Genomic DNA, 16,928 nt, shown 5'->3' with positions numbered 1-16,928 from the left:
AACTTCAGACAAACGAAGACACCCTGCTACAATACATGAAACTCAGCCTCACACACATCACACACAGACCTCACGCAGCCCTCATCAAGTCCCCTCCCAGCACATCATTCTTCCCTCACTCCTCACCGTACCTTGAGGTCCTTCAGAGACACCTCGTTCCCTTTACAGCCATTATGTGGGTATTATCACTATGAAAAGTTGACTCGTCCCCAAAAGTGAGGCTGAGTATCCATTTTCTACCCCAAGGGACGCGGCACCTCCAGAAAATGATTGATTGTTAGGGGCCCCGCAGGTTCCTCCCCCTTCAGGAAAGAGCCTCAACACCTGGCAAGCGGTGATTAATTCTATCCTCAGGTGTGGCCGAGGTATTCACCGGGAGACAATCAGAAGTCGAACACAATCTCGAGGGTAAATAAATCGTGGAGTGTGTTCGCTTTCTATGATGTATTTTTAAGTGGGATTCGAACCCATTTGTCTCTGTTACCTCCCTGCTCTGTGCCACTGTCTCTGTTTCTGTCTGTTTGTTGATGTATTTCTGTGCTTCTCTGTGTATTTTCTATATATCACACCACCTTGTATAGTTGTTTTCCAGGTTTACATTTAGTGTATTCAACCTCCCTTTCCTTCTCCCTCTCGCTCTCCCTCTTCCTCTCCCTCTCTCTGCTCTGGTGGAGAGATCCGGGAAATGGAAGGAGAAAAGTCTAACCTGCAGAGAGAAGGAATGGATGCTTCGTGATTATAGCTTGAAAATTAGGAACAGGACATTAAGGAGGAGGAGGAGGAGGAGGAGGAGGAGGAATAGCAAGAGAAAGAAGAACCGAGTCTCACAAGTGAATATTAGTAAAGAAGAAAAAAAGCAAAGCCGGTAAAGGAAAGAATCAGAAATACGAAAAAAACGAGAAGAAAAGAAATAACGAAAATAGAAACAGAATATGAATGTGCGGGAGAGAGAGAGAGAGAGAGAGAGAGAGAGAGAGAGAGAGAGAGAGAGAGAGAGAGAGAGAGAGAGAGAGAGAGAGAGAGAGAGAGAGGAAAAAAGCAAAAGGAAAAAGTACAGTGGAAAAAATGGTAACGGAAATGATAATTTGGATAAGAAAAGAAACTAAGACACTATAAAGAATACAAGAAGAGGAAAATGAGGAGATTAAGAAAGTGAAAGAGGAGAGGGAGAAAGAGACGGAAGAAGAGGAGGGGGATGGAGGAGGAGGAGGAGGAGGAGGAGGAGGAGGAGGGAGGAGGAGGAGGAGGAGGAGGAGGAGGAGGAGGAGGAGGAGGAGGAGTCTGAAGGAGTCGGCTCTCCGGGCCCGCCAATTATTGAGGCGAGATTGAAGGGCTGTGACGGTCATCCCTGATTGTCAATTATAGGGTGAGGAGAGAGTGCAGGCGGGACGTGGATGTGACGTGCTTTTGTTCTTCTCGTGTGTGTGTGTGTGTGTGTGTGTGTGTGTGTGTGTGTGTGTGTGTTGTCATGGTGAAGAATTACTGTAGCAAATCACGTAACTAGCATTGATTATAGTACTAATGATCAGATATGGCTGAAGCTCCGATGTGTTCCTTATGTAATTTTTGGCTTTTGTTATATTCCGCCATATGATTCTGAGTATTTTACACAGCAGTCGTTTGCAGCCATTCAAGAGAGGGTCAGTGATAGTGACTGTCAGTACTTACTAATGGGAGATCTGAACTGTAAGTTTGGTAAATATGTTCGTGAGCTACCCGCCTTAAGTGAAATGCCGAATGCTCACTTCCTACGAGTACCCTGTTGTTTCGGACTGTGTGAACAACCCTAACGAGAATGCGTACGTGTTATCCTCAATATGTATAGACAACAAGTTACTGGTTGTAAATAATCTAAAAACACCAACTATCTATTTCAAAAGTGGGAAAACATATCGCAAAGGTGAAAATTGGGATTTCGGAACTCGATGTTTGCTTGGTGTCATGTGAAGCTATCAGTAACGTTAAGTCCTTTCGTGTACATAATGTGGAAAGCTTGCCATCGGATCATGCTCCAATCAGCATAGATGTTAAAGTTCCACCTATTAGTATAGACTGTTTGTACAAGAGAGCTTGTTATCTTGGTGGTCATGCGTCACTAATCAGTAGTGAGGAGCGTGATCCACTGGTGCGCAGACCCGTAAAGTTTTCTCACGTTAGTCATGATACATTTCTTGTAAATGTGAATAGTCTTGATGTATCTAATTATGAAAATGTAATTGATGTAAACAACTTTGCCCAAAATATTTCTGATGTCTTGTATGAGTGTGCGAGAAGCAGCCGTGTAGTGAGGGATGAGGGTCGAGTCAGTACTCAGAGTGACAGCAGCCTGGCCCGCTGGGACAGGCTGCTTCTAGACAGGGATTGATAGAAGAGTGTGGCCGGCCATTAATTGGAAAGGTTGTTTGCAGGGAGGATACCCGTACAGGTGTCAGGCCTACTGATGAAGAATTTAAGAATTTCTATGAAGAATTAATGGGTGCTGCCAGAAATAATATCACTGAAGAATACAGGGACTCGTCGGTTTCGATTCCTGTTTTAGATGATCCGATCACCCTTGGCGAGGTCAGTACTCAGGTTAATAACATTAAAGCGGACAAAGCTTGTGGTCCGGACGGTATTGCACCTGGAGTTTTGAAGTTGTTACCTCTTCACTGGCTAATGCTCATCGTATCACTGTTTATTATGGTTTTTACTACAGCACAGTATCCTGTATCTTGGACTAGGGCTAAAGTTTTCACCATACACAAAAAAGGTGACCAGAGAGACGCAAGAAACTATAGAGGCATTAGTATAATAAACAGCATTTCCAAATTATTTGATATGGTGTTGTGTTCGAGGTTAGAACGTTGGTTCACGCCGTATCGGGAACAAGCGGGGGCACAAAGAGGACGCGGTTGTCTAGAGCACGTTGTGACGTTGCGTATTTTAACTGATTTAGCCAGAAAGAAGAAAAAGACATTATTTGTTACTTTTATTGATTTTAGCCAAGCATACTGATTTGGTGCCAAGGCATATTTTAATACGAATTTTGAAAACGTTTAGGTTGTGGAGTGGTGATGTTGGGTGTTATTGGAGCCATGTATAGTGTGACCGAGAGTGTCATTGGTACCGCAGTTTTCGCTACCACCCTGGGAGTTCGCCAAGGCTCTCCAACATCCTGCCTACTTTTTGTAATTTATGTTAATGATTTGATTAAATTAGTGAAAGAAAACTGTGAGGATGACAGCTTTTTAAAATGGTTACACGTCCTGATACTCATGGATGACACCGTGCTGCTGTCAACATCGCGTGATAGAATGATTAGGAAGCTTTCGCTCACGAAACGATTTTGTGAGGAGTACGGAATGAAGGTGAACGCATCTAAGACGAAATTCTTTGTGATACACGGTACTCCAGAGGACAACGAGTCTCTACATATTGACGGGTTAGTGGTTGAACGGTGCACCCGCTATATATATCTGGGCTCCCCTTTCACAGCTGATGGATCGGTCTCAGCATCAGTCAGGGCTCATGCCGATTCTAAGATGGGTCACGTTATGAAATTTATTTCATTTTTAAAAAAGAATAATGATATTCCTTTTCAAATAAAAAAACGCGTTTTTGATGCTTGTTTAATGTCCGCTATTCTATACGGCTGTGAGTCCTGGCTGAATGCGGATCTAAGGCCAGTTATAAAACTCTACAATTGGTCACTTAAATGCTTACTAGACGTGAGACTTACAACGTGTAATGATGTTTGCTACCTGGAGACTGGTTATCCACCTCTACAGGCATTAGTTAGGAGCAGGCAGAGACACTTCTTTTCTAAGATGTGGAAGGAGAGACAGAGAATGCAGGATGACCCACTTGCACTGTCCTTAAAGATTTCCATGAATCATGATTACCAGACTCGAGCTTATATAGACAACTTGTTACATGTTGTACACGATGACATAGAAGAGGGAGTCAGGGAGTTAAAAGTTGGTATCTTACACTCAACTTCATCAAAGCGTATAACGTATAAAGAAATCAACCCCGACCTTTCTGTTCACTCAGTATATAAAGGAAAGACACATGTAAATGAACACCATCGAGCTGCGTTCACGAGGTTCCGTGTGTCCGCCCATTCCCTCGCAGTAGAGGTGGGAAGGTGGAACAGAAGGGGTCGGGGAAGATTGCCATTAGAAGAAAGACTTTGTCCATGTGGTGAAATACAAACAGAACCACATGTAACACAACACTGCATCCTCACCGAACATCTGAGAGAAATGTATAACTTTGCTAATATTCAAGACCTATTCTCAGATAAATATGATAATAATGAAAGATGTTGTATAATATATAAAATTTTGGATGTATTTAAGACCTAATATAGTTCGTTGTTGTTGTTTTGTAAGAAATATTGATAGTTGCTTTTATCATTATTGTTTTTAGTTCGTTGTATAATATATAAATTTCATGATGTGTTTATAACCCTTTTATAGTATGTTGATTTTCTGAGGAAATGTTGGTAGTTTGTTTTGATTACCATTGTTTTGAGTTCTTTTTTAGCTATTACTTTTTTATGTTCAATTTGTGTCTTTTATTGAAGGATGTCTTTATTGCACGCGTTTGTAATAGTGTCTTTTGATATTGCCTATGGTCTCTTTCTTATATATTCTTCTAAATAATCCTTTTAAGTTTTGTTTGTTATTGTAAAATTTTTTTTTTTTCTTTTTTTATCGTGTTAGTTGTATTAGATTTCATCTTTAATATTGTTTAAGATTTGAGATCAGTGTACGTTTTACAAGTTTTATCTACATTAGTTTAATGCTTCTGTTTTAGTTTTTAGTTCTAATTTTAGTTTTCTTTTACTATCAGTTATTTTTATGGACTACAGTGGTTGTGAATTGTCTTAAAAATTAATATTTATTAATCAGATTTCTATTTGTACATTGTTGCTGTGGTCAATAAACATATAATAATAAATAATGTGTGTGTGTGTGTGTGTGTGGTGTGTGTGTGTGTGTGTGTGTGTGTGTGTGTGTGCACGCGCGCGCCAGGCCAGGCAGCGAAGCAGCCAGCCACGCGGGGGCCTAACAAGCCCCAAGGGGAGGGGGTCGTAATAATGCCCGGCGCTGAGTAACACAAAAGTTAACTTATGCCACTCTGGAGTCGCAACATCACTCCAGGAATTTCCAATTACCTCTCTCTTTCCGGGCGGCGGTGACGTGCCGCTTCCATTATAACCAAGGCGCGCCGCCCATGCAGGCCACGCAGACAGCGGCGCCGGGCCTGCAGTCTGCACTGCTCACGGGACACCATGCTTGCTGACCCCTGCCGCTGGGCGTGGGTAAGCAGCTGCCCCGCCCCTACCCTACAGACCCCATCCCTCTCCGCCCCTCCTCGCCATTGCTTCTCTCTGACTCAGGAAAGAAACTTAAGTGGGGAACAAAAACAATGTGATTTTATACCACGCTGGGATGGCAGGTACGCTCTCAGCGGCATGACACTTCAGCAGGGGATTTATTTGTCCTAAGTGTGGCTGCCAGACAAACCTTGGCTCATGTGCGTGGTCACACTCTTACACGCGCGCGCGTGCACACAATTGCTTATTATTGTGTGTGACCAGGTAATATATATAAATTTTATCGTTCTCTCTCTCTCTCCTCTCTCTCTCTCTCTCTCTCTCTCTCTCTCTCTCTCTCTCTCTCTCTCTCTCTCTCTCTCTCTCTCTCTCTCTCTCTCTCTCTCTCTCTCTCTCTCTCTCTCTCTCTCTCACACACACACACACACACACACACACACACACACACACACACACACACACACACACACACACACACAAAAACACACACACACACACACACACACACGTATATAAAGCACACACGCACACAAACACTTTTTATTTAACTTCAGCACCAGTGAAAAAAACTGTCAAAGCATTTTAACGAACCTTGATTGCTATTGTCACCTCACAGTATTAATTATCGTCGCAACATAAAGAGAAAGTAATTAAGATATTAAGTGATCCAAACCAAATTACGGTCAGAGTGTGTGTGTAGCTGACGGGTCATTTTGCGCTCCATTTAAACAAATTTTTCAGATTCATTAAGTAGTAATTAATTCCAACCTGGAAATATGCAAAGCGTCGCCTCGTTGGGAACAAATTAACATCGTCAAATTTATTAATCAAAACGACAGTCCGGAAGATGTCGAAGCGGGGCGTGTGGCGACGAGGGCGGTAATAGTAATGGTGGTAATGGTGATGGCGGTAATGGTGATGACAGTAATGGTAATAGTGAGGGTGGTCAGCCAATGGTGTGTCGGGCAACTGGATTGGCAGGTCGGGAGGCAGCGGGGAGAGCAGGCACACACAGGCACATACAGTACAAGCACATCCATACCAAGCCAGCCTGCCGCACCCCCGCCTTCTGCCGCGTGTGTGTGCAGAGCTTAACGAGTGTTCGGGCGGAGGCGTGACGGTGAGGGAAGGTCCGCGTCAGGAGGCGAGCCTATCAGGGTGGCAATCAGGAGTTGGCAGTGAGGAAAGGCATCAAACCTAATCACGGGAATGGCTGAAGGCAACTCCGCTACTCCCCCATCGTTACCACCACCACTACCACCACCACCACCGCTCCTACCTCCCATACTACCATCCTCTCCTATTATAGCTCCTCTCAGACTGCCCCCTAACCTTACCCTAACCTAACCTACCTTATTCTAACCTAACCTAACCTAACTAACCTTATGTAATCTAACTCCAAACTCTCCCCTTCCAACCCCTTCCCTTTTCACTTCTTTAACCTTTCACTCTCTTCCCCAGCCTCCTTCCCCCTTCTCAAGCCCCCCTGCCCTCTAGAATTACCCCTTTTCCAGCCCCTCTGACCCATATGTAATGTTCCTGCCCATTCAAGTCCCCTCTCCCTGCCCCTCGTGTCCTCCTCCTCTTCCTTCCACTGTAGTCCCTCCCCTCTCTGGCCTCGAGGTCGTAATAAGCAGAGCACAAACCTCCTTTTTTTAGCTTAAACAGACAGGAAGGTGGAATACAAAACACTCAATTAACTTTCACGGATGACTTGAGACACTAACAACGCGGAATCAAGTGGCGTCCTGTGCTATTAAAAGTGATTTGAGGAGAGGAAGTGGTGGGAGCGAGCGTGCGGAGGGAACACACACACACACACACGCACACACGATGGAGGTGGTCACGCCGTCAGGGTAAACGAGGTAAACGACTTTAGGAGTATTAGCGAGGACGTCGGTAATTGTTGCAGCAGGAGTTGTCTAATCTAATTACCCCGTTTGGCAGTCAGTCACACGCCCTCATCGACGGGCCGCTCACAAGGGCGTCCCGGCATCCTACCATCCTGCCATCCTACTCCCTAACTCCCTCGGCCAGCGGTGTCTCCCTCTTGTTGACACTGAACGTATGAAAATGGAACTTGAAGCCTCGTGTTGAGCGTCCCTGGTGGATTGAACGAATTCTTGTGGGAAAATCTCCTTTAATAATATGTGAAAGAGTGCAAAGAAAAGGGTGTGATATTAAATGGAACCTTTTGTAGCCTTGGCAGACGAAGGTTCGGGAGGTAATGGAAATCCCTATATAATTTTCATCTAATAGAGAGATAAAAATGTGCAGGAAATAATGGCATAATACCCTAAGTGGCACCTCTTTCCGCTGTTGCCACGCGTCCTACTCCCGCCGACCCCCTCTTTTTTTTTTTTTTTTTTTCTCCCTCTGAGCCAATTTCCTCGCGATAATTAAATGTAAATTGTCAAGGAAAATTGGAACTCATGTTACGCGGACAATGAATTCCCTCCTCGGTATTTTAACCTCGAAGAAGCCTGTGCCATCCACAGCTGAATGGCCAAAGGAGGAGGAGGAGGAGGAGGAGGAGGAGGAGGAGGAGGCTGAGAGAGAGAAAGGAAGATAGGACAGGAGGAGGGGGTAGGAGGATAGGTTTTTAGAGAGCAAGGATGGATGGGGGCTTTGGTAGAGGGTCCAAATAATTTTATAGTGTTAAATTATATTCACCGAAGCGAGAGGAGGATGGAGGAGAGGATGCAGGAGGAGGAAGAGGAGGAGTAAAGGATGCTCAGGTGGCAGTTGTCAGTGGTCGGGAGAGTCTGTGGATCTCAATAGGATAAAAAATCACAAAACACCTGACGAAGTGTTAATGGAAGCTTCGAAACGTCCCTGAAATTTCTTGGTTCGAATCCCGTAACCTGTCCAACCAAGAACCTACTGCTTATTTACTTATTTACTTTTTCATCCTTGGAGTGAGTGGAGTGGCAGAGTGGTTGGAGTGCGGGAACCTGGCCGTTCGCACCTGCCCGCCCTCACGCCTCTCATTTTGTTCTTCCTCCCTGTGGTAATCAACTTATCAGATCCTGTGTGTTGTCTTCAATTTCTCGCCGCCATATTCGGTTTCATGTAATCTCTCCCGGTGTCTTGATTTCCTCTCTATCATCGTTCTCCTGTTCAAGACTTTTTTCTCTTTCTTTCTCAATCATCGTCCTTCTGTTCACCTTTCTATGTAACTCTGTTCTTTTCTGTACCAGCAATATTTTTTTTTTTATTTGTGGTGTGTTCCTTTAGATTCCCTCTTCATGACCTGATTTTTTTTTTTTTTTCTCAATCATCGCCCTTCTGTTCACCTTCCCATGCAACTCTGTTCCTCTTTATCTGATCAAGCAATCATTTCTTTTTCTATCCGTTATTGTTTTCGTTATATTCCTTCTCAATTTTATTTTTACCTTCTCAGTCATCATCTTTCTGTTCACCTTTCTATGTAACTTCTTGTCTTGCTCCTTCCGTCGCACCAAATGTTACTTTTTTCTATTTTTTTCCTTTATTTAATCGATAATATTTCCTTTTCATTGTCTATAAGAATGTAAATCAAACCACTGTTGTTTTGTAGCCAGAAACGTGCGAGGGATGAATATTTTCTGTCTTTGTTCGTTGTCGTAGTAGATTAATCTGCTTTTTTAATCCGATTACTTACATATGAACATCCTATCCCGCCTAAGCAAAAGCCCCCTTTTCCTTCCTTCTTTGTACACTAACAAGGCGACCTCAGTTATCACTGCACAAGTATCATCCACTTATCCCTCCCATCGTTTTTTTTTTTTTTTTTTTTTTTTTCATCCTGTATATCCATTTCAAGAAATAACACTATTAATACTCCTTCTGTTTCTGCTTCTTGTAAAAAAAAAGTAAGTCGCGTAAAAGATAAAGTAAATCACGTGTTAAGAAAAGTAAGAGACGTAAAAAAAGTACGTAGCTCATTTAAAAGGAAAAGGAAATCACGTAACAGAAAATAAAAAAAGTAAATCACGTAAAAGAAAATTAAAACACGTAACAGAAAAAAAGAAAACTAAGTACAAGCTACCATGTGTACATATCCATCATTTATACAGGAAATTATAAAATAAATCTAGGGCTTCTGATATTTCTATGGCGTAAAAAAATGTAAACTATATATATATATATATATATATATATATATATATATATATATATATATATATATATATATATATATATATATATATATATATATATGGCTAATTCTTATAATTCTAACATACGATAGCGTTACAAGAAAGAGATCTATCGCTTTTCTTCTAAGCATAAGAGAATAAGAAAAGACACTGCTACTGAATCTATTTCTGCTATACACAAATGAAATAGAATACAAACTACCACTTGATCTATTTCCACCACATATACAGAGAGAAAAACAAACAAAGAAGAAAAAAGAACGTTTCTCACATTACTTTAACCAAACACAGAAAAAAAACAAATACCGCTTTCTGTTTTTTTTTTTTCTGCCACATGTGTATAGAATAAAGAAAAAAATAAACAAATAAATAGATAAATCACTCCTATTCCATTTCAACATGCATAAAAAAAAAAAAAAAACTCCTCCATGACACACACAATCACGTCAGGGCACACACGTGGAAAGGCATGCGCAATAACACCTTTCCGGCCGCTTGGCGAAAATCACAAGCTAATGGGAATTCTTTGGACCGAAGCACTGTTGGACCGTCCGCCGCGAGGGTCCAGACAGGGCACCTCTCATCGACGCCCCCTCCCCTCTCTTGGCCTTCCCTCATATTGCCTCCCTCCGCCCTCCGCCGCCTCCTTTATCCAGTCCACCTTAAGCCTCACTTGTCTTCTCCGTCTTGTTCTATGATTGAGGTTTACATTAGTGTTTTCTTAATGTTTTACGATGTGTTCTTTAGCTCCTTTGTAAGTGTTGTCTGCTTGTTTTATTTTTTTTCCTTTAATTTCTCGGTTTATTTTACGTTTCTATTTTGTTTTTTTTTAGTATATTATGTTCAAATGTCTCGTGTTGATTCTTTTTGCTTTGTTTTTATTTTTATTATTTGCTGAGTTTATTATTTTTTTCTCTCGACATTTTTCTGTATTCATTATTTCGTAAACACCTCCAATATAATTATTTTTCAAGGCTGCTATATTATCACTATTTTTCACACTTGTATATCGTCATAATTATTCCTAAATTATTCTGTATCATCTTTTTCCCAACATTTTCATATCGTCATTATTCGCAACACGTCATTAATTTCTTCTTTTTATAATTCTTTGTCATTATTTTCTGAACATTTCCATATCGTTATTACGTTCAACACTTCTATATCGTCATTACTTTTTCTTTTTTTTTTTTTTGTAACAGTTCTGTATAATTATTTTTTCAGCACTATATCATAATAATTTCCAACACTCCTATATCGTCATTATTTTTAACAGTTCTATATCATTATTCTATTCAACACTCCTCTGCCGTCATTACGTTCAACACTTCTATATCGTAACGTTAACGAGAAGCGTGAGCCAAGTTTCTTAACCTCATTAATCAACGAGTTACTAATTTCTTGGTCTGGCTTCGCGGTTAACACAATGGGACTCTTGTCTGGCTCCGCGCTAAGCTAATCACTGATGTTAATGATATTCCTGACACCCTACACGGCCGCGCCATTCTACCCTTTTTAGGTCTCGTAGCCAGCGTTCCCCTTAACTCCTCCTTACGCCCTTACGTGAACTCCCTTTCCTTGTATCTCGTGTCTGAACCAGAGTGAATGTCATTTTATACCCTTTTCTAAGTCTCCGAGGAACTTCTTTTAACCCTTTCTAAGTCCTTATACGAAGCTTTAAACATGGATTCCCTTTCCTTATTCCTTTTATTTTAAGCCTTCCGACACTCCATTTTCTTTCATGAGTATCGTTCTAAGTCTTCAAACCTCTAAACTCATTCCCTTTCCTTGCATCTCGAACCCCCCTTTTATGTCTCCCTTTTTAAATCCTCAGATCTTTAATCAGACCCCTTTTCTGTACATTAGTCCTCTTTCAAATTCCCCTTTTTAAGTCCTCGAATCTTCAGACTGACTCCTTTATCTTCTACGAGTTCCTTTAAATAACCCCCATAGACACACACCGTGTTTTTGTATGAATCCTTTTTGCGCACTCCTTTCCTTGTATTTCGAGATCATTTGAGTCCCTGAATCTGAACACTCAAAAGCCACAATGCCCTTCCTTGTACTTCCCTTTTAGGTCCCTTTGTTTAGTCTTCAAGTCCTTAAACGCACTCCTTTCCTTGTACCTCGAGATCCTTTACGAGTTTTTGAACCTCAAGACTCAAAAGCCGCAGTCCCTTTCCTTGTATCCTCCGTCAGTCCTTCCACCGCCGCGGCATTTTAGAACCCGCCGGCTGTGTGACGGAAGAAAGAACTGCCAAAGACGCCCGGCGGAGGAAAAGAGGGAAAATTAGTGGTCCCCGAAGAGCCACACTTCCCTGCTAAAGACATCAGAGTGCTTTCTACTGTTGAGAGGAAAATTACTTTATCAGATAGACGGGAAAAAAAAACTCGTAATGTGCTAGAGAGAGAGAGAGAGAGAGAGAGAGAGAGAGAGAGAGAGAGAGAGAGAGAGAGAGAGAGAGAGAGAGAGAGAGAGAGTCGTTTGTGTTTCTGCTTAAATGTGAACGTAAATATTAATGAACGAGATTGAACGACACATAAACGATCTTGAGTAAACATGCTGAGACAGGATAACATGTAGAAGAAGAAGAAGAAGAAGAAGAAGAAGAAGAAGAAGAAGAAAAAGCAATATGATCTGTTTCTATTCAATTCCTCTTCCTTTAAGCAATTTCTATTTCAATACAATCCCTTTAGTTTATTCAGTCTACCGTTTTTATTTATTTCTAACTTACATCATCGTCTCTTTCTTCCATTTTTTCCTTTCCTATTCTCTTTTATAATTCAATGTTCCATATCATTTACAATCCATTCTTATCCTTTTTTTATATTCTTTTCATCCACTTCATTTATTCGTTTACTTCATTGCATCTTTCGTCCATCTTTTCTTCTTCTCCCACTTTATACTTCCTCGCGTCTCCTTTCGTTTCATCCACTTCTTCCTACTTGCAATCACTCCTGCCCTCTCCCTTCCTTCCTTCCTTCGCCGTCCCTCCTAAATTTTCCCTCCCTCCTTCTTTCCTCCTCTCCCTAACGCGCTCTTCTTCCCTCATTCCCTCCTTCCCTCACATTCTCTCCTTCCCTTCCATCTTTCCCTCTCACAATCCCTCCAGTCCTCTCCTTTCCTCCCACAATCCCTAACGCGTCTACCCTCCTTCTCTCCTTTCACAATCTCTCCTTCCCTCCTCCTCTTCCATCTTTCCTTCTCAGAATCCCTCCAGTCCTTCCTTTCTTTCATCTCGCAATCCCTAATGCTCGCTCCTTCTCCTCTCTCTCTCTCTCTCTCTCTCTCTCTCTCTCTCTCTCTCTCTCTCTCTCTCTCTCTCTCTCTCTCTCTCTCTCTCTCTCTCTCTCTGTCTCTCTCTCCTATGCTGGCGGAGGTGTCAGGCTAACTAATCACGCGCTATAAATATTGCGTACTAGAATTCAATAAGACAACCAATAAGACAAATAAGAGGAAAAATAACACAATCAGGAGAAGAAAGGCGGCTTGAAATATTGTCCGCTGGGAGTCGTGTTTCAGGCGCACGGACAGACAGACACTTTGGTACGAGCTATACGTGTGTGTGTGTGTGTGTGTGTGTGTGTGTTTCATTGATTGTGTTTTTTTTTTTTGTGGAATGGTTATTTAAACACGCGCCTAAACACACACGGGCGCACTGACACACACACACACACACACACACACATATACACACACACACACACAGTAAATAAAAAAAATGTAATAAAAGAAATCTGAGGTATGAATTTCCTTCCTTTCATCTTAAATCTCTCTCTCTCTCTCTCTCTCTCTCTCTCTCTCTCTCTCTCTCTCTCTCTCTCTCTCTCTCTCTCTCTCTCTCTCATCCATGTACTTATTTGCATGTAAAAAACATATTCACATCTTAACCTAACAAAGCCTTTCACGATTGAGTCATGTGCAGATAAATAGCCAATGTTTTTCTTTCATTCCTTCTTCCAAGCTTCCTCTCTCCTCTTCTCCTCCTCCTTCTTTTTCGCCTCCTCCTCCTCCTCCTCCTCCTCCTCCTCCTCCTCCTCCTCCTCCTCCTCCTCCTCCTCCTCGTCTTCTCTTTCTCTGCTCGGCTTCAGGCGCTATGGCAAATGAAGAAGTTTTGAAGATTCGCAGCCATTTTTAAGCGCCGGGAGAAAAACGGGCCCACATGCTACCCAATATATCCCAACACTTGAATCTTCTGAACATTTCCCGCGCTCGGCGTCCCAAATCTCCAATATAACTCGTCAGGTGTAATTCTCACTTCGTCCGAACTGTCCGCGTGGAATCATACGGCGGGAGAATTTACTGCTAAACCCGAGAATCCATTGCGACAGAACGATCGAAACTTACTTACTCCAGATTGAAAAGCAGGTTTTGGTTATACAGAAGAAGACTTAACGTTTCTCCGGAAAATAGCCAAACAGAGCCGAGGAATCCGGAGTCAGCTGGCACGATTCGCACGCTGCTTTAGTTGCGCGCGATGGCACCAGATGGCAGTTTGCTTGTGTATGCAATATTGAGAAGCGGGGGGAAAATTGAATGATTTGCATTTCGTCTCGGTGTTACAAGACGGCGCGGTGGGCTGACGGTTTATATTAACAGCGGTGGGCGGCGGGGTGTGTGTTGCAGCCTTGTTATGCCCCCACTACCTTGCCGCCTGCTTCCCCCGCCCTCCCCAACCCCTGAGCCTGCCTCCCCTTGATTCAACTCACCGCCGCTGCCGCTACCGCCGCCTCCCCTTCACAAAGCCAAGCCTCCTCCTCCTCCTCCTCCTCCTCCTCCTCCTCCTCCTCCTCCTCTTCTTCCTTCTCCTCATCCCGTCCCTCGACAACTCCAAGCTTCAAAACTTGTAGCAGAGTTCGTGTTGGCTCCTCGCGGCGTCATCAGCCTCTTTATTTACAATTTCCGTGCGTGTTCACTCCGCCTTTTGAGAATGGGCGGGTTTGGTGTCTGTATTTGCCATAGTTTTATGTGATTAGCCCTCATATGTAGTTTGTGTGAGTTAATATGTAATGTGATTATGTGGGCCATGCTTTGCCTGTCCAATTACGTGCGGCGGCCGGGCACTGATGCAATAGTGTCTCGTGTGCGTTTTGATTTTCATTCGATAAATTATCTGCTTCAGAGGAAAAACACAATGCAGTATTTTTAATGCATGGCTGGTTGACCCACATGACAAAGAGAGAGAGAGAGAGAGAGAGAGAGAGAGAGAGAGAGAGAGAGAGAGAGAGAGAGAGAGAGAGAGAGAGAGAGAGAATACCTAACCAGCACCATCATCACAGTCAAAGAAGGAAAGATTCACATTACCATTTTTTCTTCATATTTTTACCCCTCCTCTACCTTCCCTCTCGTCTCTTCCCTTCTCTCATTTCTCTCCTCCGTCCCATTTCCCTGCTCCTCTGAAGATGATAGCAGTGTGTGATTTCCTAGCGGACTACGGCAGGTAAAAACTGGCGCGCAGTATTGTGGGAAGCTGCCGACGCTGGGATATTGAATCTTTCTTATTTCAATTTCAAAGAGTAGAAGAAAAAAGAGAAAGATTGGGACAGACAAATATCACAATCACAACATTGATATTTGTTCAAAAGAAGAATCGAATAGTACTTGTGTGTGTTCGTGTGTGTGTGTGTGTGTGTGTGTGTTGGTAGGGGGCTGTTAATTCACGTGTGCATGTATGTGTGTGTTTACATTTGTGATATACTTGTTTTTTAGCGTTATTTGTAGTCGTCTGTATTTATATTTGTTTTTATCTTTTGTTGTTTCCATCCCCCCGCCCTTTTTTTTATACAAGCGTTACATTCGAACTAGTTTATGACACTCGTTAATTCGGATAAACTGAGGAACGAAATGAAAATAAAACATAGGATGACGATGATAAATTGTTGCACTGGTCAGTGGATGCGATAAACACGAACAGGAGGAAGAGGAAGAGGAGGAGGAGAAAGAGGAGGAAGAGAACAAAATAAGATGACAATGAAAAGCTTTTGATGATAAATTTGTTACAGAGGTCGGTGAATACGATGGAGGAGGAGGAGGAGGAGGAGGAGGAGGAGGAGGAGGAGAGGAAGGGGAGGAGGGGAGGAGGAAGGAAAAAATATGATAAAAATGAGGTACAACGAAGCACTTTTCATGATAAATTTCTTACATTCGTCCGTGGAAGCGATAAACACGAACTAGAGGGGAAGGAAAGAAAGGAGAAGGAAGAAAGTGAGGTGAGAAGGAAGGGTCGCTGAACTTACCTGTGGTTGCACTGTTGACAGGCGAAGCACTCCAGGTGATACACGTTGGTTTTCGCTCTCATCACCATCTCGAAGGCGGGGATGACTTTGTTGCAGGCCGAGCAGTGGCCGGTGGTCCCAAACAATCTGTCGGGAAAGAAGGGGCTTAGATTCGTGACAAGATATGAGTATAAAAAGAACTTGATGATACCAGTTAAGATTGGTTTAGATTCGTGACAAGATAGGGGTATAAAAACGTCTTATTTATGCCAATTAAAATAGGTTTATATTTGTGACAAGATGGGTGTATAAATGAACTTGATGATACCAGTTAAGATAGGTTTAGATTCGTGACAAGGTGGGAGTAGAAAATAACTTAATGATACCAGCTAAGATAGGTATAGATTCCAGTGACAAGATGGGAGTTTGAAAATATCTTAATTATACCAGCTGAGATAGATTTAGATTCCAGTGATATGATATGAATAAAATAGAAAAAAATAATGGTGCCATTTCTTCTGAAGCTACATTTTAACACTTCTCTAACATTCTTTTTGTGTGTAGTGGATATGTTTTGTTCAGAGTCCTGTGAGAAAATGAGAATATGAAAAGAATTTGATCACGATATCAGTTCTTGAGCGCTTGTGTAATATTTGTCTCCAATACTTTTCTTTATCTACAGAGAAATATTTTGCTCAGACTCCAGTGACGGAATGGGGATACGAGGAAAGAAATTTGAGAAATGTAACAAGTATCAGTGTTATTAGGAGACCTATTGTTGGGTATTTTCTGTTGCATTATTTTCAACATCTGCGGAAAAAAAGTGGCCTTCAAATTTCGGTGATGACGTGTGAATATGATGAAAGAAAGGGAAGACCATAATAAGACTGCTTGTACTAAACTTATCTTAATTTTTTCATATGATTGATTTATTTTTTTTTTTTCTGTGGTAAAATCTACATAAGAGAATTTGGTGTTGAGATGAGATAGACAAATATAATAGCCACTGTACTTCTTACTATGTACAGTAAAATAAAAAATAAAAAATAAATAAATGAAATAAAAAAAGTGTAATATACTTCTGTAGTTAATTTAATTCCAAGAGCACCACTCAAAAACTTCTATATATTTTCATCTACACCAAAGGAACAATCTAATACCACTATTTATAAGACTACCATCGTGTTTCTGTATCCCGTAGTCCACCCTCACCACAATTCCCCAGCAAAGAAAACGAGAGGTTC

The 16,928-nt window shown here is 41.9% G+C and overlaps 1 protein-coding gene across 5 annotated transcripts in view; it reads right to left on the bottom strand.

Annotated features, from left to right (window-relative positions):
- Positions 1–16,928, bottom strand: part of LOC135090608 (LIM domain only protein 3-like) — a 104,530-nt gene that overhangs the window by 30,468 nt on the left and 57,134 nt on the right. For all 5 annotated transcript variants that reach the window (XM_063987518.1, XM_063987519.1, XM_063987520.1 and 2 more), the window contains exon 3: positions 15,706–15,831. In XM_063987518.1, coding sequence (XP_063843588.1) covers positions 15,706–15,831 — 126 coding nt within the window. The remainder of the gene's footprint in view (positions 1–15,705; positions 15,832–16,928) is intronic.

This window comes from Scylla paramamosain, chromosome 35, assembly GCF_035594125.1.
Source record: "Scylla paramamosain isolate STU-SP2022 chromosome 35, ASM3559412v1, whole genome shotgun sequence".
NCBI classification, from domain to species: Eukaryota; Metazoa; Arthropoda; class Malacostraca; order Decapoda; family Portunidae; genus Scylla; species Scylla paramamosain.
The sequence above is the reverse complement of the archived record's forward strand: the minus strand, read 5'-3'. Positions and strand labels throughout refer to the sequence as shown.